General features: G+C 53.4%; 12 protein-coding genes across 12 annotated transcripts; 7 read left to right on the top strand and 5 right to left on the bottom strand.

The window, feature by feature from the left end:
* Positions 1-89: 89 nt before the first annotated feature.
* CKM354_000352200 (uncharacterized protein) lies at positions 90-2,066 on the top strand (the record flags this gene model as incomplete). The annotated part of the gene is made up of 1 exon (XM_044798722.1): positions 90-2,066. One exon carries the CDS (start codon positions 90-92, stop codon positions 2,064-2,066), a length of 1,977 nt encoding a protein of 658 aa, XP_044654657.1.
* Positions 2,067-2,681: 615 nt separating this feature from the next.
* Positions 2,682-3,791, top strand: CKM354_000352100 (uncharacterized protein; the record flags this gene model as incomplete). The annotated part of the gene is made up of 1 exon (XM_044798721.1): positions 2,682-3,791. The coding sequence occupies one exon, from the start codon at positions 2,682-2,684 to the stop codon at positions 3,789-3,791; it is 1,110 nt and encodes a 369-aa protein (XP_044654656.1).
* Positions 3,792-4,977: 1,186 nt separating this feature from the next.
* On the bottom strand, positions 4,978-6,766 carry CKM354_000352000 (uncharacterized protein; the record flags this gene model as incomplete). The annotated part of the gene is made up of 2 exons (XM_044798720.1): positions 4,978-5,263; positions 5,316-6,766. The coding sequence occupies 2 exons, from the start codon at positions 6,764-6,766 to the stop codon at positions 4,978-4,980; spliced, it is 1,737 nt and encodes a 578-aa protein (XP_044654655.1).
* A 663-nt stretch (positions 6,767-7,429) lies between these two features.
* CKM354_000351900 (uncharacterized protein) lies at positions 7,430-8,022 on the top strand (the record flags this gene model as incomplete). The annotated part of the gene is made up of 2 exons (XM_044798719.1): positions 7,430-7,888; positions 7,978-8,022. The coding sequence occupies 2 exons, from the start codon at positions 7,430-7,432 to the stop codon at positions 8,020-8,022; spliced, it is 504 nt and encodes a 167-aa protein (XP_044654654.1).
* Positions 8,023-8,380: 358 nt separating this feature from the next.
* On the bottom strand, positions 8,381-8,973 carry CKM354_000351800 (uncharacterized protein; the record flags this gene model as incomplete). Its single annotated transcript, XM_044798718.1, has 3 exons — positions 8,381-8,455; positions 8,515-8,673; positions 8,776-8,973. The coding sequence occupies 3 exons, from the start codon at positions 8,971-8,973 to the stop codon at positions 8,381-8,383; spliced, it is 432 nt and encodes a 143-aa protein (XP_044654653.1).
* Positions 8,974-9,302: 329 nt separating this feature from the next.
* Positions 9,303-13,634, bottom strand: CKM354_000351700 (uncharacterized protein; the record flags this gene model as incomplete). Its single annotated transcript, XM_044798717.1, has 4 exons — positions 9,303-12,071; positions 12,120-13,093; positions 13,150-13,402; positions 13,455-13,634. 4 exons carry the CDS (start codon positions 13,632-13,634, stop codon positions 9,303-9,305), a joined length of 4,176 nt encoding a protein of 1,391 aa, XP_044654652.1.
* Positions 13,635-14,290: 656 nt separating this feature from the next.
* Positions 14,291-15,358, top strand: CKM354_000351600 (uncharacterized protein; the record flags this gene model as incomplete). The annotated part of the gene is made up of 1 exon (XM_044798716.1): positions 14,291-15,358. The coding sequence occupies one exon, from the start codon at positions 14,291-14,293 to the stop codon at positions 15,356-15,358; it is 1,068 nt and encodes a 355-aa protein (XP_044654651.1).
* A 246-nt stretch (positions 15,359-15,604) lies between these two features.
* CKM354_000351500 (uncharacterized protein) lies at positions 15,605-16,576 on the bottom strand (the record flags this gene model as incomplete). Its single annotated transcript, XM_044798715.1, has 2 exons — positions 15,605-16,105; positions 16,157-16,576. 2 exons carry the CDS (start codon positions 16,574-16,576, stop codon positions 15,605-15,607), a joined length of 921 nt encoding a protein of 306 aa, XP_044654650.1.
* Positions 16,577-17,067: 491 nt separating this feature from the next.
* On the top strand, positions 17,068-17,748 carry CKM354_000351400 (cytidine deaminase; the record flags this gene model as incomplete). The annotated part of the gene is made up of 4 exons (XM_044798714.1): positions 17,068-17,194; positions 17,254-17,396; positions 17,449-17,553; positions 17,614-17,748. 4 exons carry the CDS (start codon positions 17,068-17,070, stop codon positions 17,746-17,748), a joined length of 510 nt encoding a protein of 169 aa, XP_044654649.1.
* A 355-nt stretch (positions 17,749-18,103) lies between these two features.
* CKM354_000351300 (J-type chaperone JAC1) lies at positions 18,104-18,847 on the top strand (the record flags this gene model as incomplete). The annotated part of the gene is made up of 1 exon (XM_044798713.1): positions 18,104-18,847. The coding sequence occupies one exon, from the start codon at positions 18,104-18,106 to the stop codon at positions 18,845-18,847; it is 744 nt and encodes a 247-aa protein (XP_044654648.1).
* A 302-nt stretch (positions 18,848-19,149) lies between these two features.
* On the bottom strand, positions 19,150-22,455 carry CKM354_000351200 (uncharacterized protein; the record flags this gene model as incomplete). The annotated part of the gene is made up of 4 exons (XM_044798712.1): positions 19,150-20,760; positions 20,868-20,938; positions 20,988-21,837; positions 21,913-22,455. 4 exons carry the CDS (start codon positions 22,453-22,455, stop codon positions 19,150-19,152), a joined length of 3,075 nt encoding a protein of 1,024 aa, XP_044654647.1.
* Positions 22,456-24,802: 2,347 nt separating this feature from the next.
* CKM354_000351100 (uncharacterized protein) lies at positions 24,803-25,499 on the top strand (the record flags this gene model as incomplete). Its single annotated transcript, XM_044798711.1, has 2 exons — positions 24,803-24,936; positions 24,995-25,499. 2 exons carry the CDS (start codon positions 24,803-24,805, stop codon positions 25,497-25,499), a joined length of 639 nt encoding a protein of 212 aa, XP_044654646.1.
* Between the last annotated feature and the right edge of the window lie 1,758 nt (positions 25,500-27,257).

Raw genomic sequence — 27,257 nt, 5'->3', positions numbered from 1 at the left:
CCGAGCTCACCTGCCACAATACCACTCGTTGAACAAACGCTCTTAGGGCGCTCTTGTCACAGCACCGCCGTTTACCAGTAAAATGGCAAATGGAGTCGAAAGAAGAAGCGAAACGCGGCGGTGGGCTTGTCGCAATCCTACTTATCACGCGTACACGCCCCGGACCAAGACTTGTGTTCCATTATCCTGAGAAACCCGACTACAAGACCAAGCGAAAGTACGCGGACATTGACGCCGATGACTCCGATTCTGAGGAGGACGAAGAAGACAATAAACATGAGCGAGACGACTCGGGCGCTGAATCGCCACTGATCGTACCTGATGATGCCCGACGCAACCTAGATGGCGCGCAGAAGCCTCCCGGCCCACGAGTTCTCGGAAGCTTCGTAGGCAGCTTGGAGAAGGTGCTATCGCCAGGCCGCTGGTGCGACAGGAAGAAATTTGAGATCAATCTGAATGGACTGTCTTTCGTCGGCCACCCAATCTATGCGTCAGAAGATGGAGAGTGGGCAGCGAAGAATGCCGATGCGTCCTCTACATCTGCGAGCAAGGACGCCACTGGTCTGGCAAACCTGACCTTGGATCGTCGTGAAACACCATCGCCTCGCCCTCCAGGCACTGAACTTGATTTCGCCCATGTGCCGGACAGCTTCGAATCTCAAGATCAGACCGCGCTAGGAACATCAATGCGCACGGTCTCTTCGACTGGTTCAGACCCAACGACAGATGGCAGCATGTCTATGTTTCATGTTGTCTTCGTGTCGCGTGGAAGAGGTGCTGAGGCACAAGCGGAAACGCAAGCAGTCTACCAAGAAGTGGCCAAGAAATTCAGCAGAGCTCTGCATTACTGCCAGAAGCAAGCAAATTACGTGCAAGCAGAGAGTCGCAGGATCCTCGCGACCAGGACCAAAGCTAGGCAGTCGCAGATATCTATGTCTGAACTCTGGATGCGAATCGTTGAGACGAGTGAGCTAGCCTGGAGTTTGAAGGAAATCTTCGATCGCATCTCGCGAGGTGAGCTCGCTGGCGTCAGGTTGAATGGTATGGAAATGTCTTTGCATCTGAGCAAGCCGAATCATGTTGGTGCGAAGGAAGACGCCAAACTGGGTCCGCTCTCGGCCATTCTGCTCTTGGATAGCAAAGAGAATCTTCTTCTAGACCTATCACACCCGGATGCCTCACCTCTGGCAGCATTTGTACGCGAGCACACGCCGACCAAGAATCTTCAAAAGCATGCCGCATATGTTGGCATGCCTGTGGATGATGTGCTGTACATGGCATCACATTTGCTCAAGTGGCGAAAAGCACGTATTATATCTCCCTTGCACCAGCGCAACACATATGTCGTGGCACCAGATGCACCGCTCGAAGATCTACAGCAGCATATCAGTGCTTACCACAAGCTGTTTCCGACACTGCCTACGCTCCCAAATATGCTCAAAGTCCTGAGCGGCAAACCGATCAAGTACGGACTTCTGATCCCGAGCCGAGATCATCGCACCGCTTACATGAATATATTGTCTTACCTCGTCCGCCATGGTCTTGTGGTACAGCTCAAGACGTACGGCTGGCTCAAACTGCCGAAGAATCTACTCGAACAGACACAGGCGAAGGGAGAAACGCCGAAACGTCCTCTGCACACTCGCAATAACTTGCTTTCGCCCAAGTCTAGGGCTGTCGATGATGACGTTGTCAGCGTCAGCTCCGAGCGTACTGCGATTGCTGCACCTTCGACGCCCCTGAGTAGACAGTCCAGGCGCTTCAGCCGCGAAACGCAGGTCAGCTCTCAGGCAGGAGGAGACAAGACTGCGCCGGAAATCTATGTGAATATCAACGACCCACGCGAACTGAGCGAAGAGCAACGGAAGCTCGTAGATGCTCTCAAGAGCACTGTTCGCGACCACGACTTGCGGGACGTGTTGCCGCAATTGATGCTGCATTTTGACGGCACCCACGCTTTCGAAGAGATCGCCGCCCAAGAAGGCTGGAAACGAGCGAGTGTTGAAGAGTGGTTGGCCGAACTGGACAGCAAAGCATATTTGACGACCGTGCGATATATTCGATGAGAGCTGCCAATGCGCAAAATAGTATACGGACGTGGATGAGGTCGCGTGCTCGCGAGATATTCCGAGAACCGCAATAGATGCTGCACCCATGCATCCAGTTCCCCAGTCGTGCGAGGGCTCCGTGAGGGGAACGATGCTCGCCCAGGGCAGCGGTACATGACGCTCTTCTGTGCGCATTTTCGGCCACCGTTTCTCGTCTCGTTTGCTGTGCATTCTTTTTGCTTCTTGTCGTAGTATTACCAGCACCAGCGGAGAATAGTAGGAGGAGGATAGCGCGACTGGAAGCGGCAAGAGATTCCTCGGTCTCTGCGTCCGACAGCATCCCTGCAAACGCCGAGCTGCCGATGCGAGCAACAGCGACTTCGAGAAAGACGTTTTCACCACCTCCGCCGCCCACAGACTCGCCATACTCTCACAGGCGCCTCTCACGTTCCATTGCAGCACTTATATGTCGAACGTGCGCCGGAATCACTTTTGCCTCGCTGGCTCAGAAGCAATTGGAGCACGCAAAATTTGCAGACGATCAGCACACTGCAGGCCAAAAGTTTAGCCGGTTTCCATTCGCCCAACCTTCATTGATCAGTCAGCATTGCATGTAGGCGCAGATCATTGGCAATGGCAGCCTCCTATGTCGACCGAATCGTCGGCTCTGCCAAAGATCTTACAAGATCTGCCTTTTCTGGAGCCCCCGGCATCGAAGCAGAAATTCAATCTCGTGACTTCTTGGGGCTAGGAAAACCAGTAGGAGAGCCAGGTTCATCTTCCAGAAGTGCTCCATTATCTGCTCAACTCTCCAGGCAGGCTCGGATGACGAACTCTGCCAACGAATCCTTTCGCGAATACGGAGCGTGGGTCAAAGATGTCGAGCGTGAATACCAGGACTTCGTCTGCGGATCTTCCAGCCCAGTGCAAGGCATCTCGAGCCGCGAGGGCTCGCCAGAATCATTCAATGGCACTACGTGGAATGGGGTATGGAAGTCCAAGCAATCGGCGTACACAGACACTAGGCGGAGCTCTATCTCTCCGCACGATCATGCACAGTCGGGTACAACAACGCCAATCTACCAACGATGCTCTGACGGCAAAGTTGTATACCAGGACGATGGACGGCCAGAGTGGCGCTGGCGACACGAATGGAAACGAATCAACAAGCATCTCTCGCGAGAGCAATTAAGACAACGCAGCCAGACCAGCAATGATGTCAACTTCGAATTTGACCACGCGGCTCGGATGGAAGTCCAAGATATGGACTCCTACAATATTCAGTCTTCAGCATTAGCTCGATTGCAACAGCTGAAACAACACCTTGTGTCAATTCAGAAGCCCGTTGCAGACAACCTCCAATCGTGGAAGCCAGATTGGGAGATGCAGCAGCATGAGCGATGTGACTGGACCGTCGAACGAGAGACCGACCGTGTCACTGGCAATCAGGATGAGCTACCAGAACGCTACTTTTTCACTTGCCAGCTGCAGGGCTGTCACCATCGGCTACTGCGACAAAGTGAAAACCTCACGCTGGAGGTACGGCAGAGAGTCTGTGTTCATGACGACTGCGGGTACGTGTCTGATACCGTAGAAAACTGGCTCCGACATGTGACGACACCCCATCACAATCTTCAGCATAGGACCGGCAGAGATGGCTATATTGAACGTGACGAAGACGAGAGCATGCCCGATTGGGCGAGCTCTGACAGTGAGCACTCGACTGACTGCGTTGCTGTTTGAGTACTGAGCCTCCACCGAGGCCGTCTAACCTGCTTCTAGAAAGCGCCAGTTTTATTCGCGGGGGCATATGGCTCGTCCGCACAAGTTCAAGTACAAAGCTTGACCTCCGATTCGAGCCCAACCACGATGCACGTGGGATGCGCGAACAGATCAAGTCGTACGAACGCTGGTCCACGGAATTGAGACTTGGAGAGTGGGATTCGCCGTCATAGCTCTGTGAGCTGTACTGATGAAAGGGTAGTAGCCCGATGTCACAATCGACGCAGCGCAAGCAGGATTCGCCGGCAGCTGGAACGGTTCCAGGTATGCTTATGAAGGGTGTGTTGTCGCTTCTTCCCTCATTACTGACCGATGTGTAGCAGCGCCACCTCCACGCCTCTTCCACTGAAATGGTCGTGAAGAAATTTTCTGGCCAACACTCAACAACTTGTATATTATTTTGACAACCGAAATGACCGAACAGACGCTCTGGTGGTTTGGCTACATCTTTGGACACTTATCAATCTCGTTCGTACGACCCATTGTGTATAGGAGTGTCAAGGAGCGTTCCTCGCACGGCATCGATAATCGTGATGATTTTTTTCTGTTCAATACATTGACAAGAACACTTCTCACGCCGAGAACAAATCTGCCATAGCCATCATCACTGATCAACTTCAATCACTTCCACATCTCTTGACAGTACCCAACCAACTCGACACACACACATACAGAGCTGACTGCATGCTCGTGCAACCAACTCTCGACCGGGAGTGAGGCACGCTGCAAGCTGTTGACTGGTCGATAAACCATGAACGCTAGCTCACGTCGCATGAACGCCTGTGCAGCCCTTGACCCAGATCACAGCTCGATTGGACATGACACCATGGGCGCTAGCCAATGTTGCCCGTCAGTTGTACTACATTGTCAAAGAGGTCTAGCTTGGTGCTTTTCTTCAGCTCACGGCTGACTCCTACAGCTCCTCAGATGCAAATGCAGGTGGTTGAGTGTGAGAAGGTGCGTCGCACAAGGCTGTTGGCGAGACATCAACGTGGTGTGACATTTTTCGTACAGTCTGCCACGCATCTATGCTTAGTGCTCATAACGGACGTGCATCCATTAAACGCTTCGTACACGAATGATGAAGCTAGGTCCTCCTTTCCTGCTTCTTCCGCCACTTTGACATGATGCCGCATGCATTTCCCATTTATTCATCATCGTTCTCTGGGATCGTGCTCTGCGCCTCAACTTCATCCTCCTCGAATGTGTTCGGAGGCACATTGTACAGGCGAATGGTAGGCTTGTTCGGGTCCTTGACCAAGACGTACTTGCCGTCGTCCTCCTTCATGACCATGTCGACGAATGTGCGAACGATAGCCCAGCCGTTGTTCAGGTTCAAGTTCATCTGAGATGCGAACTCACGTGGCTTGTAGCCCAAGACACCGAGAATGACGTGCTCGGTGGTGGACTTGGGGTTGGCACGCGAAACGAAACTAAAAACTGTCAGCTGAAAGCAATATAAGAAGGTGTTTTCTTGACACTCACCCAAGTTTCATGAGGTCCGCCTTTGCGAGGATAGATTGAGTGGTCCATCGGGCGAGCTTGCACGAGTTGTTCTTCATCTCTGTCGCGACAACGGCACCACGTTGTGATGCGAGCTTGGTTCGCCAGTCAAGTGCACCTCCACTACCTTGCGCCTTGTTGTCGAACTCATTCAGCGCCTTGATGGTGAGGAATTGATCCTCGCCCGAGATGTTGTTCTTCACCACCGCATCAAGTTCAGATCGAACAATGAGATGGAGAGGTTCCGCGTCAGCTTCGAGGGACAAATCGAAACGGCGGTACTTGTACGCTTTGCTCGCTGGAGGGTCAGTCTCGGAAGCTGGGTCGTAGAATGGGTGCTCGTGGTTCATGTCACGCTTCGAGCTTTCCGATTCCTGCACGACTTGCAGAGGGAAGATGTTGTTGATATGTGTGGCCTCCTCCTTGAGAGCGCCTGGAGCGTTGATTTGGTCCTTGTTACCCTCGCTCAGCTCTAGCGGTGCATCAGCTGCGTTCTCGTTGACAGTGACCATGTCAAGGCTGCTGCCCTCGCGCTTGTCAATGAAGATCTTGTTGCCCTGCTTGAGCATGATGATATCCCAACTGTATACACTTCGAGGAGCGCACATCAACATGGACAGAATGTTGTCGGCGGCAAAGATTTGTGCCTCGTCCTTATCAGCCAGCTCTTGGATGACCGGGTCGGAGGAAGTCGTGACATTGTACGCAGCGCGGTCCAGCACTGTCAGCTTCCTCACACTCGTTGGTGCTCCTGGCTGCTTGTCGTACGACCTGTCGTAGTAGTACAAGAAGCCATAATCGTCCAGATCCTCGCCCTCGCCAGTGTCCAGATTGAGCTTCTGCAGGCGGTTGAAGTCGATCTCATCCAACATTCTCCAGCTGTCTTTGGGCTGCACAGAAGCCTCACGATTTCGCTGTGGCTTGTCCCAGTCCTTCCACCCTCCTCTGCGCCCACCGCGCCCACCTCTACCGCCTCGCGAATCATATTGCTGTGCTCCACCACGACCTCCAACACGCTGGAATGTGCCGCGCCCTCCTCTTTGGCCTTGTACACCACCGCGACCGCCCCGTCCGCGCCCAAATACGGCGGAACCTCTCCCGAATCCTCGGCCCCGCGTTGTCGGTGCGCTGCGATCGACCAGGGAGAAGGAGCTTTCCTCGTTCTGGCCTTCGATCTGGAATGCAGTCTGCAGGCCGGACGCGCCATACACCTGGTCGCGGTATCGGTTGTTGTACTGCTGGCGTCCTCCGCGTCCTTCACGTTCCTTGCCTTCGGCAGTCCAGTCGGCCATGCGGCCGAGCTTGTCGCCTTTGGAAAATGGTGCGTATGGGATGCCGTTGAGCGTCGTTTCGCTGGTAGTTGGAGGACCCCATGTGTCCGACGCGGGCAGGGCCTCGATGGCCTCGAGCAATCCGGGTGGAAGTCCAGGCATGGTGGATACTGCGATGGTGATGTTGTTGGCGGCGGGGTGCGTGGTCTGTCAAAAATTCGAGCCTGCACAATGCAAGTCTTGGCGCGTAATTCGACACGCGAAGTGGGGCTCCGCCAACGACCGCCCCCAGTCGCAAGTGAAGTCAGCCATCCTTTCCACCGCCAGCACCGCCAGACTCCGCTCCCACATTCGGCCAGAGCATCTTGGACGCTGGCCGGGCGGACCTGTCTATCTGGCGGCCGCGTCTGTACCACCTCTCACAGTACATTTCCGGCCCAGGTCAAGATGTTGCGTGCTGGCCGCCAGCATCATCACGAACACAACCAGGTGTAGCCATGATCTGCCGAGTTCGTATTCATATTCACGCCACGGCCTGCCCCCAACCTCGACCAGGCATGTCTGCGCCTCGTGGCAAGCTTTTGCAGAATGCTGCCGCTCTATAAAGCATCTCTAGGTCTCCCTCATCCAGACCAAGGCTTTCGCTCTCAACACTTCCTTGAACCTTGTTTACGCAGCCCATTTTCGCACTTGTAGCTGTCTTGGAGACTGTTCCATGCTCCTGTTGTGCAATTCCGGGCAGGGCCTTTATGCCAGATCTTATCCAGCTTCGCTCGACTCTTTTCGCTGCCTCTGTGGGCCTTATTGGCCCTCTCTTCCACTACTATGTGCTCACCGACCATGCCTCGAAATAAAGAACGATTCTACCTCGCACTCTACACTCGCGCTGCTTCCACCAAGCCCGTGATGCCGGGCAAAGAAGACAAATACCATTGGGCATTTCTGGTCGGCCCCAAACATGAGAACAAGTCTTCGCAAGGCACGAAATGTCATGCTAAAGATGTTGTCATCATCGACGAGACCAAAGACAAGGACACGATCAGGACAGAATACCATTTTGAGGAGCGCAAAGTCTGGTTGACGGCGGTGGATATGATCGTCGTTCGCCTTCTCCTCGGGAAAGTGCTCGACAAAGAACGATTGATGGACGTTCTTCGGGGCACGAGAGTCAAAAAGCACAGTGACGCCGGCGGGTGGAACAGCGTGAGCTGGACCAAGGACGTTCTCGACAGACTTACCCGTGAAGACGGCATTCTGGGCGCAAGCGTGATAGATTGGGAAACGGTTCGGCATTCAGCATTGTGGTATATTGAGGAAAAACGGCACAACACCGATTCGACGGCAAAGCGATCGGGACGTTCGATAAGACAAAGGTGCCGACTTGGGATCTGGTGAATGATATTGAGCTTGAACCATGAACACAGACAGGCCTATGTCCTCAATCCGATTGGGGAAGTCACACAGGTTGAGAGCTTCAGCTGGCATCACGATGCGGAACCGGGCGAGGATCGCGGGTCGAATTCCTATGGGATGACTACGACAGTCACCCTTGCAAGGGGCCATGCCAACAACCAGTTCCAGGAACTCGAGAGTTATGGCTACCAGGACCCGTGCTGGAGCAAAAAGGATGAGGGGAAACGCGGACCCTTCCGATACTCCGCAGGAGTCAAAGTTGCTGGGGCTCCAATTGTGGACGGCATATAGAAACACGGGAACTTGAGGAGCACTTTGGAAAAGTTGGCGACAAGTGTGCTGGGACGAGCGCCCGAACCTTGTTTATAGTTTTGGCTCCGGCCACTGGCCTTCCGAGACTATTGTCATGACACCCGTTCGTACTTTGCTTGTTGTTTTCTACACGTCGGTGTCAGTGCGGCACGCATTGGTTCACGAACTGCGACCTCAAAAATTACCTTCAGCTCTTTGTGAGCCTCACACTTCTGGTCATAAAATTCGTGATCCTCGTGATTCTTGAAGATAGATTGCGAAGCTATGGTATAGCCTTCACTGAGCGGCGACGATGTATTCAAGACGCGCCGAGAAACATTCGAAACAATGTACGGCTTGCCGTCCTGTCGTACAATGATGACTTAGCACAAGACAGGACGTGCACAAGCTTACCATTCTCTGGCATATTCCTGGCTATGCAGGAGCACGAGAGGGAGGAAGCTGACCTTCAAAGCATTCTTTCGCAAAATCTCGTATTCTTTCAAGACGGCCTGGATATCCTCCTCCTTGGCTACCTTGAAGAAGGTCAACCGCTTCACGAAGTTATTCCCGGCTTGAGAAGATTCAGATCGTGCGCCGCGAGCCATTGTCGTTCGCAGTGCACTCAAAGGCTTTCGCCTCAGGGAGGAGATGAGGGACTGCATCGTATTTCGTCCGAGGTAGTAAGCTTGAAGCTGCAGGTCAGCTGTTGTTGGTGGGAAGCACGCGTCTGCAGTTGCAGTTCGATGCTTCCGGGTGAACCCGAGACGAACTGTTGGAGGGTTCAGCTTTTCTTGGACTGGGCTTCTCCGGCCGGACCGTGATCAACCATTAGCACCAGTCGCAACACGGAGTAGCATGAACATTGGCCATTGTCTTGGGATCCTGCTAATTCATTGAGAGAAGATACCTGACAGTAGTCCACGAAAGCTTTTCAACATACGTTCAGTAGACCTGCTCGTCGGCCTCGAATACTACAGTCCGTGCCAACATCTCAGTCTGACCTCTCATCGATCTCCATCTGCTCGCTCGGCTCGAAGCTGGCATCGTCCAGCTTTCTCTTCTTACTCTCAGCTCTTCCATGCCCTCTGGTTCGTAAAATGCTGCATGCAATATAAGCGGCTTTAGTCTCGGCCTCCTCTCTAGTACTGCAATCGCCAACGTTGGCTATATCCTCCTCACCAACTTTCACAAAGCACTGCCACGACTTCTTGCCATTCTCTCCTTCGTTAGTCTTGCTTGTGTACTTGACTTCGTCGCGGTCTGCCAAGATACCCAGCATCTCTTTGGGCGAAACGCACGAGATATTGTCGTCGAGCATCCTCCGCATTACCTTCAAGACACCGATTCGCTCAACAAACGCTTCACATGCCTCCAAGCTACCACGGGTGTCAATGAAGATGGCGCCGATAATAGCCTCGATCAAGTCACAGAAAAACTTGGGTGGCGAGAGGGTTACCAGCGCCACCCATGGATATTCAGGGTTATCAGCTCCACCCATGGATATGAGTGCTTGGTTGATCCTTTCTTTTTGCTCTTGATACCTGATAGCTGAAGCGTTCTTGTCTTTGTTGAGCTGAGGCGCAGCGCGTAAGAAGTCGTAGAGATGGACTTCTCTTTGCTGTTGAAGTGCCCGAAATCCTCCAGACTGATCTGAGACGACTTGAAAAGTCTCGTTACACATGGTGTGCTGTAAGCAGCAAAATCCTAGGAAATGGCTGTTGACCAATGCCGAATGCATTCCATGCAATTGCCAATGCTTGAATCTATTCGCGTGAGCGAAGAGCTTCGGTGTGACGATCATGTCAAGCACACTGTCTCCCAAGAACTCAAGACGTTCATACGAAACGCCCGTCTGGTTGAATGGGAAGGAGAGATGAGTGGTAGCCTCGACAAGAAGAGCGGGATGCTCAAACGTGTGTCCGATAATTTTCTCGAGTGGTGCAAGATTTGTAATGGAAGTAGTTGGCAGTTCCTTAAGCAGCACTTCAATGCACTGATTCCGGTCGTCCCAGATCTCGTGGGCCAAAAGCGTTTTGATGCAGCAGAACGCCTTCTCAAGACCGCCACTGATATATGCTGCTCCGATCAAGGCTTCCACGACGTCTGCTAGAGTCTTGGTTGACATGGGGCGTGTGTCCGGTGCCTGCATGTCACTTGCGTAGGGCGGACGCCACTTGCTTCCCGTAAAAGGTGCAGAAAGTACGTATTGGTCAAGTCCACAGTCAATCGCTACTTTCGCGAGATTGCTGTTCCGCACAATGCGATCCCTCTCATGCGTGAGGTAGGCTTCGGGCCAATGGACATTCTGGGCCATTAGTTGTAGTTCCGTACAGTGTTTGAGGATACAATCACCGAGATATTCCAGACGATTGTAATCGTACGGCTCTCGAGCAGCAGGTGAGGCAATCGCTTCCAGTAACGAAGAATATTCCCAGGATCCGACTTTCCTTAACTTGGTCTCAGCAAGATCTTGGGCGATCAGAGATATTTCGAGCTTGTGCAAGATAGACGGCACGAAAGCCGAGAGTAGCGCATATTTGGCTGGTAGTGCATCAATTGTACACTCTGCGATCTTGCAGATATTCCTTGCCGTATGTGCAGCGCTATGTTCAACCGCGGGATGTAGAAAGTCTTTTCGCTTTGGAAAGGCAGTGAGATTCAGTTCTTCTGTGTCCTGGTTTATGCTGTGCAGAAAGTATGAGCGCCCCTGTTGGGATGCCACGCGCACCAGGCCAGCATCTTCCACCTGAGGAATCGAAGCGAGCACGATCTCCGCGCTTCGATTTCGTTCTGGTTGCTTGTCTGCAATGCTTGCACTCATGATATCCGCCGAGTGAAAGAGCACAGCGAAGTCGTCTTGGCTGGCCGACATCCGATGGCCATGCGCCCTGGCCAAGAGCGTAGCTGTGCAAGCTTTCAGCGTAGTCTGCGCCTCGTGCGATAAGACTTCTCCTGGACTGCAAGCTGTTACCTTGACCTGGTAGGTCTTGTGACTGTTGTAGTAAAGATCGAAAGAATCGATAACGGGTGTCTGGCCGAGCACCCACATAGTCAACTCGACGACGAGTTCGCCTTGTAGTAAAATCTGGATCTTGGACGAACTCCATTTCATGCTAGGACTCGCATTGCGCCATGCTTCCCTAAGTGGCGATTTACGCTCCGACACTTGCACAATTGAAGGCTGATTAACATGCTCAGTGCCAGGCTGAGGACCGTAGTTCTTGACGAGCGGAAGCAAGTTGTCATTAACCAATCCTCCTCGATGGAGTCTGACATATGCCTCAAATGCAGCGTCTTTGATGGCGTCGCTCTCAGTCTCCCATGCCTTCGAAGAAACTGCATGCCGCATACTCGCATGGACCGATGTAGGCAAAATTACCTCTGCCTTCCAAAGCTTCGTCCCAGGCTCTTCGTGACTGCTGAATTCTGGTCGTAGGTCCACATACTTCGTATATTCTGTGATACTCACGCTGCAAAAATGATACAAATGTGCTTTGGCATCTGCTGTGGTTAGTAGCGCGCTGGTCAAAGGCACCTCGTATGTTCGCTGGGGCTCGGTAGTTGGGTCTTCGATGACGACAGCTCTTGAGTCGTCCATATAACTTGCCTTCATCTCCGCTTCGAGAGCAGACCACTCTTTGCGGCCTCTGGCATTCTCTTCTTCGGATACAAACAACACGTATTTCGAATTCGCCTTCCTCGCTCGTCCACGACGCTGCACAAACGACACCAAGTTCTTCGGTGCATCGAAGCAGATGACCTAAAGGAAGATCAGAAATGCGGCCGCTGATTGGAGTATAATACATACCAAGTTACACGCGGATATGTCTATGCCTTCTTCCAGAACGCTAGTCGCGATCATCAAATTCTTGCGTCCTTCTCGGAATGCCTTGAGGTCATTCTCCTGATCTTTGAGCGCTACCAAGTCCGCGAGTGATAATTTGCGATTCGTGTTTGTTGACGTGCCCACAAAAGCTGCGACTGTATAGAGCTCGCGCATCGCGGGCATTCGCCGGAGTAGTTCTGCGAGGGCAGTAACTTGTACGCGCTGCTCGACGAACACGATGCACCGGACCGTAGCATCAGCATGCTGCTGGAGGGTGGCAATGAGCTTGAAAGCTTTGTCGCTCAGTACGATATCACCTTGCAAGGGGAATGAAGCGACTTGTTGCTCGATAGCATCGGTAATCGCCAAGAGATGCGCTCGCTTTTTGTCACTGAGCTCCAGTAGAATAGAGGTTTCGACAGGCTGCGCCTTGAACTTGTGTATGCAGGCAGAGACATACCACTGCACCATGCTTGTTCCGAGCTGGTTCTGGAGCGCGACTGCTCGCGATTCCAGTGCCCGCAGCTGCCGCAGACAGTACGTATCACGCTTCATGAGCACCTTCTCCAGTTTCTGTTGAGCTTTGCTATCGCTGTGCTCCTTCAGCTCCACAACATATGGGTCACTCATGATATCGTAGGCTCGAGCAGCGTTCGTCAATGCCGCACAAACATTGCGTGAGTCTGCCTGGTCGTGATGTCCGCAGCCATGAAACACAATCGTCTGAAACTCCGGGGGCTGGACATACTTCTCCAATTCAGCTCGATGCACCTTTGGTGTGACGGCTTTCGAGAAAAGATTTGACTCAATTGTTTCAAGACTGCCAGCCTTTGTGCTCATGACTGGGCTGGCGCTCAGGCCCAATATGTGAGGGACATTCTCGCCCTTCGCCTGTGCTGGTCGATAGAAATCTTGCATGATCTGGTTCATAGGATGTTTCTTTGTACACCTGTGCGCTATAGAGCGATTTGTGATGAGTACGAGCAAATTTGGCGCACTCTCTCCGACTTACCTTCGTCGAACACGCACAGAGCAAGTCTCGAAATTTTGACGAAAGCATGGGTCAAGACATCCCGCAAAATGGCTGGCGTTGCGACGACGACTCGGACATTGGTGAAGACTGCATCCCAGAGTTGTTGCGATGTCCACTTCTCTACCTCGTCATTTCCAGTCAGTAGACGAATGCCGTAAGCAGAAAGCTCTGTGTTCAAGACGGGGTACTGCTGTTCTGCCAGAGTTCGGGAAGGTGCTAAGAACCAGATGAGCTGCACTGAAGGTCAGTAAACGACGCAAACAGTGCTGAAGTGGCTGGCTTACCTCGTCGCCCTTCATACGCTCCAGCTCAGCACGAATGCGAGCGACGGCAATGTGCGTTTTTCCCGATCCGGTGTCCATGGCGACAATGATGTTCTTCTCAAGGCTCAGCTGCAGCATTTCCTGCTGATAAGATCGCAGCTTGACGGCATCGCCGAGAGGTGCTGCGGGTGGAGAGTCCATGGTGAACGTTGTCTGCACTGAGACGAGAAGACTGTAGTCGCGATGTCAATGGTGGAAGCAAATACCAGACCAACCTGCTCGCGAATCAGGCCTGCGCATTGGACTTCAATGCAAGGCGATCGTGCTGCGTAACGTGAAAGTTGTAGCTACATGCGCCGTTGACGCGTCGGCGACTTTTGCGATTCGATTGTTACCTGTATTGCGTGTATAATCGCCTCGCGCTGAGTGACAGTCGGCAGTCATTCGAACGGTCTTGCAGGACGAGAAGGCAGTCGGGCGGCAGTGAGAGGGACGTCGCGAAGGTGGCTGGCATCGGCTCACTTCTTGGCAGCCGTGCCGCTCTCGGCCAAACCATAACCTCGTCTGTCCCTCACTCCGATGCCACCGCCTGCACTTGCTACCCCTCGACAATCGCACTGTTTGTCTGAACGTCTCATAAGCGACTCTCTGCTTGAAACAAGTTATTCTACCACAGACCGAGCACCCCCAAGATTCGTGTTGAGTTCGGCGCCCACTGGAAGCTGCAAACGGCAGGCCGTTCTGCTGGAGGAAGTTCCGCCGCGCTTCTCCATCCTGGTCCCGGTCGGATGATATATTTTTATTGATCTTACGCTATTAGATTTGACGACAAGCTGGCCTACACGGTACAGTGAATCATGGCTACAAGCAGTGCCTCGCCAAATTACAACACCACCACTGATGATGAAGCTTTCGGCGAACTGGAGACGGCGCTGCGACGACAGATCAAGGACACACTGCAAGGCGTGGCCACGTCTCACGATAAGCTGGCCTTATCCCATGAGGAACTTGATGGCCGCGTGCAGATTGTAGAACAACGACTGCCCAAGAACCTCCGCTTCCGTCTCAAGACGATAGAAGACCATGTCAAGTCTCAGGAATCAATAAACAGCAGCCTTCCGGACAACAGATCCAATTCGCTCTCAGACGCTGCTCTGGCGACAAAGCTGAAGGCGCTCGAAGATGTGAACGCCACACTCGCGGGCAAGCTCTCGTTCATGCAGTCGCAGTTGGATCAGCACAAGCGGAATCTAGACCGCATCAGCAAGAAGAACACGACCCTTGATGACTCTGATCCTGTTGTACAAGAAGTGCTCAAACGGCTCTACATACTCGAGAATCAGCGCATCAGCAGCAGAAGCGCTTTCGAAGCTTGGACCAACGACGAGGTTGCAGAGGAACTGCTTCGACGTTTGACTGAAGGAGGAGCAGGCATCTCGTTTGACCTCAGCGCGCGTCTGCACTCACTCACTGCCAGCAAATCCTCGGTCGCAACGGAAGGATCCAACGGCGCAGGGCGTCGCAAAAGCTCAGCAACAGATAGCACTACTAGCAGCGACGTACCACACAAGCCTCGCAAGCGCTCTGCACCTGCTGCCACAGACTCATCATCGCTCTCCGACCTCTCCAGCACACAAGACTTTGAAGAGCCGCCGTCGAAGCGCACAAGGACCACGTCCGCGACGGCCGTCAGGATCTCTCCGCGCAAGATTTCAAGCATGTTCAAAACTACCAAGTCTGCTCCATCAGAAAACACCAAGTCAGCTTCACAGGACGGCACAGACGGCGATTTCGACATGAGTGAGTTTGCTTTGCTCCAGGACGAACCTCGCCGGTCAGGGCGCAAACCTAAACCAGCACGCAACCCACAATACCTTACCTGGCTCGAGGTTCGCGCTGCGAAGAAGAGGGGTACCTTGGACTAGACATCCACTGCCGTACCCGATGGGCAGCAAAGCGAAGAGTGAACGTGGACTAGAAGTTCTCTATTGGCGTTTGACGGGTTCCAGCATTGCTTTCGACGAATTCACAGCGATGGTGTTGAGGGTTGCATTGCCATTACTTCGCATTGTTGGTACTTGTTTCACTTGGGAGGAGCAACACGACGAGCTGCGAAATGATTTCCCCTCAACGAGCTCGACTACAGCATGTTATCGCGCTTGATTTTCAGTCTATATCGGTATCGTGAGAGGATTCATCACACTACTCCCTCCATCCACAATCATGTTCGCACCAGTCACATATGATGAAAACCCACTCGCAAGAAAGCCAGCTACCTTTGCCACTTCGATCGGATTGCCAGCTCTCTCCAGTCCAATGATCTGCTTCTGCGTCTCTCGATTTTGAAGGCTCGACGGCGGCAGTTGATGTTCCAAGCCGCGCTTGTCCACTTTCTCCAGATCGACGCCAATGTCTACCGTGCCGGGTGAGATGCAATTGATCCTCACGCCTGTGCCTTTCAGCGCGGCGACTCCGGCTTTGACTACACCCAAAGCTGCGTGAGATGCCATCGTGAATGCCGGTCCCCAGCATCCGCCGGTAGTAGAGGCAATGGAAGATACGACGATTATTGAACCGTACGCTTGATCCTTGGGCGTGGCATTGGGATAATTGCCTTTCGGCGTGGTCTTGAGCATTGCTGGTGGTGCATATTTCAAAGCGAAGAAAGGTGCCTGTGATCCAATCAGTTTTGCCCGACTCTGGAGTCACCAATTCAAGATTACCATGCTGTTCGCCTCAAACAAGCGATGTAGATCCGCAGGCGTGGTATCCGCAATCGACGCAGGACCAAGCAGCCCAGAGGACGTAATGTAGATATCAAGTCTTCCCCAAGAGTTGAGCACGTCGTCAATCAGCCCCAAAGTGTCCTGCTCATCTGCGAGCTTGAATGGGTATCCGATGACTTTTGTGTTTGGGTGTATCTTGTTCACTTCTTGTTCCAATGCTCCGAAATCATCCTGTAGTGTGGATGAGCAAGCGTAAATGCATGCTGCTCCATGTGCTGCCAATTCTGTCACGATTGCTTTTCCTACTGGCTGTGTCGCGCCTGTTACAATGCAGACGAAGCCATAGAGCTTCCCGTCGGATCGGTAGGGAGAGAAGGAGTCGTTGGTAGTATCGAAGTGACCGTTCACGGCGGCCATGGTTCTTGATCTCTTGCTCTGTTCGGCGAAGAAGGAGCAACCTTGCGCGAGGTAATGTTATGGAGCGGCATACTCAGACCTGCAAGTACGTGCATTTTGACAACATTGAAGCTCGTCAGTACCGCATCGTATCAGTGATGCAACCTACAGTGACCTCCACGGAGAAAGAAGCAGCAGTGCTGCTGATAAGGATAAGCCTGCATTTGTGTGACCATGCAGCCACGGCACCTCAGCGACGAGCACTTGCCCGTGTATCACGTCTGCTCCAGAAGGTAGGAGGTAAGAGCAGACAATCGCGTGAAGCTCGCATCTCGGACTGGTCTTTTCGGCGCCGTTGTTGTGGCGGTGAGCAGAAACGTGCCAGTAGCCTTGGTCGCTTTGTCATGCTACGGTCTCCAATGTGCGGCCAGCGGGACACATGTTCTCCAGCCGGTCAACCTTGATGAGAAGCTCGCTAAGATAAACCTTCCCTCTCTTCCCTTTCCTCCACCATGTCCGATTCGTCTGATTTCCAACGAGGACATTCTCGCCATGATACCGCACTGATCCACGGACTGTCGCAGTCAGAGGTCCAGCGATTGTCCGAGGCATGCATTGAGGCAAAAGGAAGGGCATATTGTGCGTTTGTCCTGCACCGCTTGGCAATTATGGTATTCAATACTCATGCTACGGAATAGGCCCATATTCGCACTTCAGAGTCGGAGCTGCGTTGCTGCTGAAGAGCGGTGAAATCGTTCTGGGAGCAAATGTCGAGAATGCGTCATATCCCGTTGGCACCTGTGCCGAACGTACGGCGATTGGAACTGCAGTCGTCCAACATGTACGATAAGCAAACCCACGCCTTCTGCTTTCATGACACTGAACGACATCAGGGCGCAAAGCAAGGTGACATCCGAGCAATAGCTGTTGCGACAGACATCAGCCCACCGGCAAGCCCGTGTGGCATGTGCCGCCAGTTCATCCGGGAATTTTGCGAGGTATGTTGAGGGACATACTAGAACGTGATCGTGTCCATCTGCTGACAGACGCCTCCATAGACCAGCGTCCCGATCCTCATGTATGACAAGGATGGAAAGTCGACGGTCATGACGCTCGAGCAGCTCCTGCCCATGTCATTTGGTCCGGACAAGCTCTTGCCACCGGACCAGCTGGCAAATGGACTTTCACAGTAGCATTGTGACGCCCAGCAGCCTGTTACACGCACGATGCTGTGGAAGGCGAGGATTGCCCGAGGATGTGAATATACGCATTCACGGCTCGGGAAATGCGCAGCATGCAAGCGGAGACGTGCGGAGGGCGGCGGAGGTGAGCACGACGGAGCTCGTGGAGAGACATACTGTAGGCAGACAGACATCATTGGAAAGTTCGCAGTATTCGGTTTCAGGCATATGCCTGTGCCACTAGACTTCACTTGTGTGTTTTCATGTGATCGAGGTAGTGACGTAAGGAAGCGAGGCAAGCCGATCTCGGTCATATATCCAAAAAGTTGTCGAGAGCTGCCACACAACATCATCAAACCACATCAACATGCGCACACAATTGAGAACACGGTTACAATACGCTGCTGGCACGGCCACGCTCAGAGGGCAACACGTTGCCCGACAGCCATTCGTATGCAGAACATGCAGAGCTGCCGTCAATGGCACGCAACAACGCTCCTTCGCCGCATCTCGCCTCCGCTCCAGCGATAACACGACCGAACGACCCATCCCTCAAACACCGCAGACACACTACGACTTCTTCCCGCAGACCTTCCCATCGGGACCTCCTCCCAAAGCCTCCTTCACTCCTGACTTGCGCCAGCTGCGAAAAGAGTTTCTCCAGCTGCAGGCCAAAGCCCATCCAGACCTCGCTCCAGCAGAGCGTAAATCACACGCCGAAGCGCTGTCCGCAAGGATCAACGAGGCATACAAGACGCTGCAAGATCCATTGCGCCGAGCGCAGTACCTGCTTGCACAGCAGGGCATCGATGTAGAAGACGAGAGCGCAAAACTGGATGCCGCGGGAGGCGGAGATGCAGAACTGTTGATGGAAGTCATGGAAGCGAGGGAAGCTGTCGAGGAAGTAGAAAATGAGGAGGATTTAGCGAGTATCCGAGAAGAGAACAACGCGCGCATTGCCGATAGCGTGCAGGTTTTGGAGGACGCGTTTACAAACGCTGACTTTGGCGTTGCGGCGAAAGAGGCTGTTAAGTTGAGGTATTGGATGAATATTGAAGAGAGCATACATGGCTGGGAGAAGGGTGTAGGAGGCGGAGTCAATCACCATTGAGCAACGAGCCATGTACAGCGTGATGCCGAGCGTGTGTCAACTGGACAGCAATGAGTGATCTGGGCTTCAAGATTTCGCCTGTTATCAGCACAACGAACACAAACAAAATGAGTCTAGTTTGCTGGAGGCACTGGCCATCGGACGAGCAGCCACGACGTACGCGAAAAGCACGCCGGAAATGATTGTGCCGTCATTACATGCATCCCACGCATGATTCTACGATACGAGAGGTTGACAGCGGACTTTGAGAAGCGTAACGCGAATTGCCGATGCTGGATACTTGCTCTAGCGAGTACAGTAATCTACAGAGCGACGACCGTTTTCAAATAGGGCACGATGGTCACGTTCGAGACCAGCCCATAATCCTGCTCGAATGGCACAGGTCCAAGCCACAAGGTTCCACTGGATTTGACCTGTTCGTAAACGGTTCGAAGAACATTTCCCAGGGTGGTGGTAACAACCACTTCGAGCGTGTTGGAGCCATCAACCAGGTAGTCACCCAAGTCGGCTCTCGCATCTGTAGGATCAAGCGGCGGAAGCAATTGTCCATTAATTTCCGCTTTGGCAGTGTTCACGATCGCGCCCAGGTTCAAAATTGCACCATCTGCGCTTCCATTCGAAGGCGGCCACTCGAAGGTCGTTGTGTAAATACCACGGCCGGAGACATTGCGAAGGGAGTCAGAGATCGTGCCCCAAGGCTCTAGTCTGGTCACATTGTACGTGGAATTGGACAGAGACGGCTTGGTTTGGTCTTCCTCCAAGTTTTGTGGAGGTGCCCAGGATTCAACAATCAAAGACCATTCGTCGAGCTGGACGGGTGCAGCAGGAATTGGCAACGACAGCATTGTACCATTCGAAAGGAGCACGGGCTGTGTTGTATTGCCGCCTGCCAGGACTATGTGTCCGGTTTCATCCCGAGTTGCGCCATAGACCTCTGGTGGCGCAGAGAGCATTCTCGTCCCAATTGCCACTGTTTCGTTGTGGTGGAAGCCGATTATAGTCGTCTGATTGCCGGCCAGACTGAACTCAATAGTTGTTGTCGTAGCGCTTTGCTGGTACGCAGGGATAGGCTTGACGTCTCCAGTCCAAGCATCATAAGTGTATGGTACACCTGTAGCTTCGAAAGTAATGCTGCCTGTCGAGGCACCGCTGCCGAGCTCTGAGTCCCAAGCATCGTTGTAAATATACACGTACGTGACATTCACGTTTGAGTCTTCGCGCCAATATGTATTCCACACTCGTTCTGAGTGGACCCGCGTGCGAGGTGTGATACCCACCTCCTGCAGCGAAGATGCGAGGTTGTCGTACGGAACCACGTGAACATTTCCCAAGCCCACAATAGTAGAGAGTGCTGACCGCACGTATTCAGTGCCGGTCGCATTATACCCGGTCAGATTTTGCGGGATGCCTCCAGAGAAGATGATGGGCAGGCCGGCCTGAGCATAAGCAACAAGATTCTGCACACCAGAGACAGTAAGCGTATCGTTTCCTCTCAAGATGAGTGCCTTGAAAGCCTGTCGCTCTGGAGCGAACACGCCATCGATCACTTTCGCATCCGGCAGCACGAAATTATCAGGACTCAGATACTCGTAGCTATACCCAGCTTCTTGCAAGTCATTCGGATCGTAGACCGAAGGAACATCGAAGTACTCATTCCTCTTCAGCCAAAAAGCTAGATCGATCTTAGGTGAACCGGACTGTGCGATCCATTGAGTCCGGGCAGTCCAATCCATGAACTCTTTCTGGTGGTCCCAGTAGGGTTGCCGTGGACCGTGCATGTTGCTGAAGCGGTAGCTGAAAGTCGTGTAGCCTGGCCACGTTGTGTTTGGATAGTTGCCGGAGTAGGGCAGCCCGTGGTAGATGAAGTTGTTCACACCCCCAACGACAGATCGTTTCGTGTCCCAGATCAATTCCTAAACATGCAATACAGATGATAAGCAAATATATCAGATAGTACACGCCTCTGAAAATCTAGTCATGGTCGAGGGCAACACTTATGACTTCTAGTAAGTACACTTACTGGGAGAGTCTGAGAATAGACTTCTTGGCGTTGGGCGCCTAGTTCAGAGGAGATGATGCGCTTTCCAGCCACTGAAGAAAGTGTCAGCGAGGTCAACTTTCGTCTAAGCATGATACTCACAGTTCGCCGGTCCCGAGAATTGACGATACGCATCAATGACATGATCGAAGCCCAAAGATTCGCACTCAGGCGCATTGACAGATGGGACATTGGCGAGCATATCCATGGGTAGGTTGTAGGATACTTGGGCCGAGAATTGTGACTGCAAAGTCTCCTGCGACCAGTCTCTCAAGACGTCGAGATAATCACGATTGAGGTCCGTCAAAGTCTGCCAGTAATCGTTTACATACGATTGGCCTTGATCATCGCCGTCGGTGTAGAAGCGGTCCGGAGAGGCAAGCGGCCCATTAGCCTCAGTGTTGAAGGAGAAGATCAAAGGGAGATACTTGTTCAAGTCGTAGCCGCGGTTGAAGCGAAACGATTCCAGCAACCCTGGAGTCCACCAGGCGATCGTACCTGCTCCAATCTCCATGCTATCTTCCCAGGCAAAGTTTCCCACTTCTCTGATCAAATCTCGGGTGTCACCATCGAGCAGGTGTTGCTCCCAGAAGTTAGTGATCAGCTTGGCACCCTTGGCGGAGAAGTGATCAACCACTCTGGAGCCATTCTGCACGTAAGTCGTTACGGGCGATTGTGGAACGTTGGTGTTTACGTCGATTGGCGAGGCTTGCTCCAGATAGGTTGAGCGGGTCTGGTAATACGCGAAGATCTGATATACAGTGCCCTCTACATCGCTGGGGAAAGAGAGTTGCAGACGGCCAGTCGTGGAATCAACCATTTGTGTGACGTCTGCTAGCGAAGCGTCGGAGAGGACTTGACGGGTGCCATTGTACTGCTGACCCTGCCACGCAGGTGCAGCATACCACGTTGCATTCGTCTTGGAAGTAACAAGCCCGGTCGATGCAGATACCTAGGTGTCGACGTCAGTCTTATCTCGTGTTCAGTCTTGTCTCGTGTTCAGTCAGTGACGAAGGGGGAAATGTACAAACTGGCCTGAGCCCCAACCTGGCAAAACACCGTCAAACGAGCCGCCGACTGGAACCGATGTGTTGAATGGAAGCAACTGCCACATGATGCCCTCGTCGTCCGGCTCGGCAGGAACACCAGCGCCCTGGTTGGGGCCAATGGTGAAGTCCATGATCAATCCTAAGGCCTTCGTTGCTCGAAGAGCGGCGTCCGTTAAGTTTTTCCATGCTGGTGTGCCCCACCCGTATTTGGTCCAGTCGACAGGCACTGGGCCGCCTTCTTCGATCTGCTGCGGGTAATTGCCATATAAGTAGTAACCAAGCAGCTCAACTCCTCCCATACCAACATCTTTCACTTTACGCAAGTCATCAGCCACGACGTCCAGATCCACCGAGGCATCTGGGATCCAATATCTGAAGCGAGGCCGGACGTTGGACGAAGGATCTTCAAAGGTCCCGTAATCAACAGAGGAACTAGTCTGATCATCAGTGTTCAACGCATATCCAACAATTGACCATGACAAAGATGCTGTGACAAGCTTCAGGAGCCGGTTTGGGGCCATGGCGGATTGACAAGAAATGGCTTGGCCAGCTTGGTTTCGACATTCTTACAAGATGGGCACATTTATAGGCCATACACGATATTCGGTGCAGTGATGACCAGGCTCGCTGTTAGTGCTATCCGTCGAATGCGGAGGGCCATGCGGGGATTGCGGGATGAAAGGCCATGATGTGGAGCCGTTCTCATGTTGCAGGCTCCAAAGGCAGATCATCAGGGCACACATGACGATAGTTACCCTCTTCATACGAGCCTTCATGGAGAGCTCGGCATTTCGGAGCGAAGATGGCCCTAGTCGCAAAATGCTGAAGGCGTGTTCTGCATCACCTTCGAATTCCTTCGAATGGGAGGGACGCGAGCAATGTGTTAGAACTCGTGAACGGAAGAAATGGTCGCGAAGCGTGTGATTTCCGGTCTATACGTTGTACTCGTTGGCCGATTGCAAGGTGGTATGTCCGGTAGCATCTCCTTCATGCTCATGCCTTCTATCGCATGTAGCATTCTTGCCATTGTAAGAAGCCTGGACATCCGTGGATGCGACAGACATTATGGCAGTCGTAGTACCCACGCTGAAATGCGATAATACCGTGTGTCCGGCCTTCGAAATGGGTGCGGCGTGGTTATCGGTGCTACGTGTTGTCAGTGGTATACGTTCGTGCTTGCGCTGCGAGGATGCTGAGCCGAGGCCAGGCAGCCACAAGTGTCTCGGGAAGGAGTGGCCCGTCATCTCGTATTCACGCCAACGTTGTCTGAGGGAGCGACTGCACTTCTTGAACAGCACTCATCCTCCGCAGAAGGTGTTCCGATCCAAGAGGCCTGGAAAAGGAATACGCCCACCAAGTCGCCATGGCCGCCGAAGAGCTCCGATGGCAGTGTCTCCGCGCCGAACGAAGCCGCTGCCCAGGTCGGACCAGCGCCGCGCGTGTACGCGCCTGCCACGCCAGCTGTGCGACGTGTTGATGGAGCCACGACTTCGAACGAATGTGGAGAATGGGCATGTTTGTATACAATCACCACAGTACGCGCAATGCCGTGCAGCGGGATGTGGGCTGTCAGGGAAGGTGCCACTCACGCGACGAGACACGGCAGACGCAGGCACCGCAGGCTCCTGAAGGCTGCGTCTCGCCGTGGTAACCAAGATCCACAGCCACCAGTATTATGCTGCTTGCCATTCGGCTTCAGCTATTCTGAGACCTCTCGTCGATGCTCGATATTTGGCGCTCATCTCACCACGACCATTCCGCGACTCCCGGCCACAGATGCGTAAAGGCGGCGTGGGAGCTTTACTGACTGGACATCTTCGACAAAGCCGCTGCGCAATCATGGAAGAGTACAATAATCATGTCTTCGATAAGTGCAAACGACACCTTCAGAAGCCTCTCCGTGGCACTCCTCAGTCTCGCCATGATCGCGAGAGAAATTGATTGACCTTCGTGGAAGAGATCTTCGCTTGGTGCGCCTTGGACACGTCTGATGAGCACAGTCCGAAATCACAACGCACTTTAGCTCGCACCAGGCCTCAATTTGCGACATATTGGCCAAAGTACGGCATCTTGGCGAGCGACATGAAGCCCTGCGACTACAATGGTTGCTGAGGGGATCAGCGCTGTGCTGCCGGAATACAATGCGCCATCGGGAGCGAAGATGCTGCTATGCGGTAAGGTTACCTGTGATTCGTGCTCTTCTATCCCGTTCAACGTGCCACAGCAGGCTACAAGGCCGGTCGCGAATCATCCAACGTTGGGACGGCATTGCGTGGCAGGCGAGAGGCCTCGAATCAAGTTCTTGGGTTGTGGGTTACTATACGCAACCCCTGTGGGCTAAGCATAGATCCGGCCCACTCCTCCACGCCGGACGCCAACCGATCGCCTTACGACGAGAGGCTTTCACTTGTGCGCCGGAGCAGACTGGCGAGCGCCGTTCAGAAAGCGCTGGAATGCGTACGCGTTGCGACGCGACAGGGCGCGATCGCTGACGATCAGAGAATGCAAGAGAAGCTTGCAGGTGCTTGAGAGTCGTCGCGGAAAGCCAAAAAGCGTCGATGTTTTCCTGTTCCTGAAAGCACGGCAGAGTCGCGGCTACGCGAACATGATGCCGGAGCGCCACAATGACCCACTTTGTTTCAAGCTAGCCGTTCTCCTGGCGTCGCACGTCTCGAACATGCTGCTGCTAGCCACGCACAAAAGCACGACTCTTCCATTCCAACGACAACCACCTTCACTTACATCTCTCATCCTTCGTTCGCTGCATTTGCACACTCACAGTCGCTATAAGCACCAGCTTTCTCTCCAATACACCACTTCTCACCGACAACTTAATCACTTAATCACCAACAACTCAACAACATCAAAATGCGTTACTCCGTCATCGCCGTTCTCGCCGCCGCTGGCACCACCTTCGCATCGGTCGACGATGGAAGCAACTTCAACGACGACACCCAGCCAAGCGGCTACGTGGTTTCGCAGATCGCAGATGGTCAGATTCAGTGAGACTCACCACCTAACCTGTGCTTCGACCGCGCCGATGTACTGACCATTATCCAGAGCTCCTACTGCCCCAGTTGCCTACACTCCAGCAGTGAGCAGCGCCGAGGCCACCGCCCCAGCTGGCTACGACACTCCATCCGCAGAGACCACCCCAGTCGCCGCCACATCTGAGGCCCCAGCACCACCAGCTTACTCTTCGGAGGCTGCTCCCGTCGAGTCTTCTGCTCCAGCTGGCTACGGCTCGTCTTCTTCGGTCATTGTCCCAGTCCCAGCCACCTCCGTCGAAGCTACCACTCCTGTCGTGGCCACCACTCCAGCTGCATACACTCCACCAGTCGAGAGCGCTCCATACCCTGTCGCCGGCGGAAACAGCACGCTCCTCACTGCCACCTCGGCCGCGACCGTCACATCCGTTGTCGGCGCTTCGTCAACAGAGGCCGGTGCTGTTGGCGGCGGTGCTTCAACCTCCTCTCTAGCCACTGCCACTGGTGCCGCCAGCGCACTCCAGGTCAGCGGTGGTGTCGCCGCTCTCTTCGGTGCCGTTGTCGCTTTCCTCGCATAGAGGAACCGCTGCATGACGATGGAACAAAAGCACTTTGTAACTTACAGTCACCATTGAGTTGAAAGCGTGGAGGCCTAATTCAGGAGGCAACCGAGTACATTTGAGAATTTTGGGCACGGCGCATCAGGGCTGGCTGCCCATGGGATGGTAATGACTTGCATCGTGTCTTTCCCTAGCGTATAGATACCACAGAGAACATACAGTCGATGATGACAATGAAAGGCGAAAGACCAGTTGATGAATTTCACTATTCGCGTTTCAGGTTGTGAGAAATGTGGTGATGGATCGGCACTTCCACGTCACGCATGTTTCATCCAGATCAGGGTCAATTTCGTTGTACCTGAGCGACACAAAGGGACTGGCTACCATCGTGCCGCAGATTTATTTACTCTTCTACCTCACCGCGTGTTGATGGCTTCCTGTTCGACAATGTTTTCGTCGTTTCAGATGAGTCTGCTCTCTGGAGTATCCGATGCCATAGGCTCACTTTTGATACTTGAACGTCATGTGCGTGATACATTGCCATTCGCATGTTCGATATATCAAAAATCCGGGCGTTTTGTGCCCTACTCTCACCGTTTGGAACGCACGCTGCACTTCATCTTCGTAATTGGGCGATGCCGTACGCATGCAGCATATGTCTAGCAAGAAGTCTTTTTGCAAGCTACTCGTGACAAATGCGGCTATGGTGAAGACGCCGGGCATACCTATTTCGGGAAATATGAACAACCGCAAAAGCTTGTTGCCGCAGCCCTGCCAGCGATGGCGTGGGTTCATGCCCTTCTGGGACATTGCTAATGAGGCCCTGTTGCCGTCAGCTAGCGGGAGACGTTCGGGAGAAGTGAATATCGTCTCATGTGGCCAATCGAGGCGGCGCATTGCATACTCTTTCCTCGTGTTCACAGACTGTGAGAAGAGAGCACGTGGAATCAATGCTTTTCAGCCTTGACGGGCACCCGGAGATGCATCTAGCAGCTCGCCAGTTACTGGCATGTCGTCCAGCAATGCTGAACCCAAGCTTACCCAAGCTCTAGACTCGAGGAAAGAGGCGTACGCCAAGACAGCGGGCGCAAAGCTTGGTCTGGCCACTGCTTGTTCGCGAGGGCGAGACGACCATCCAAGATCCACGTCCATACAGCAGAGCTCTGAGCACCGCTGTGGCATGCACGAAGCATCGGCGAGATGCGTCAAATTTGATATGATGAAAACGTGATAAATGAGATCTCGTCAGGGTCCGAGGATTGAGGGCAGAAACTGGAGCTGGTGTCCACACGAGAAGTGGAGGAAGGCCGCTTTTTCGGGGCGGACACTGCCGCCCACAGACGTCTTCTGTCCAGTCCTCCAGAACGTGGGCGCATTGGAAGCTCTGATTGGCTAGCCAGACTTCATCTAAAGACATGTCTCTCTCTGTGATCAGCACGTTGTCGGCGATGTCTGCTGCGCTGCCGACGACGATGATGCGGCGGCGCGGCCATGTGCGCGGCATCAGACACGAGCTGTGCCCCTGCAATGCCACGCCGCGGCGGCTGCTTGTTTCCAGATGCCACGCCCGGTTCGCTGATGCTGGGCGAGCTTGGATGGACGAGCGCCAGTCTTCCCTGGCGGCGCTCGGCCATCGGCACGCGCAGACCTTGCAGTGGACACTCCGCTGTGCTGAAGAGCGACCAGTGCCACTGCGGGCAGCGAAGAAATTTCACGCCCACTGCGACTGCTACTGCACGCTGCCACCGTCCCACGCCTCCGCTGCGAAGTGGACTC

Source organism: Cercospora kikuchii (assembly GCF_019650295.1).
Source record: "Cercospora kikuchii DNA, contig_00002, whole genome shotgun sequence".
In the NCBI taxonomy this organism is placed as follows: Eukaryota; Fungi; Ascomycota; class Dothideomycetes; order Mycosphaerellales; family Mycosphaerellaceae; genus Cercospora; species Cercospora kikuchii.
The sequence above is the reverse complement of the archived record's forward strand: the minus strand, read 5'-3'. Positions and strand labels throughout refer to the sequence as shown.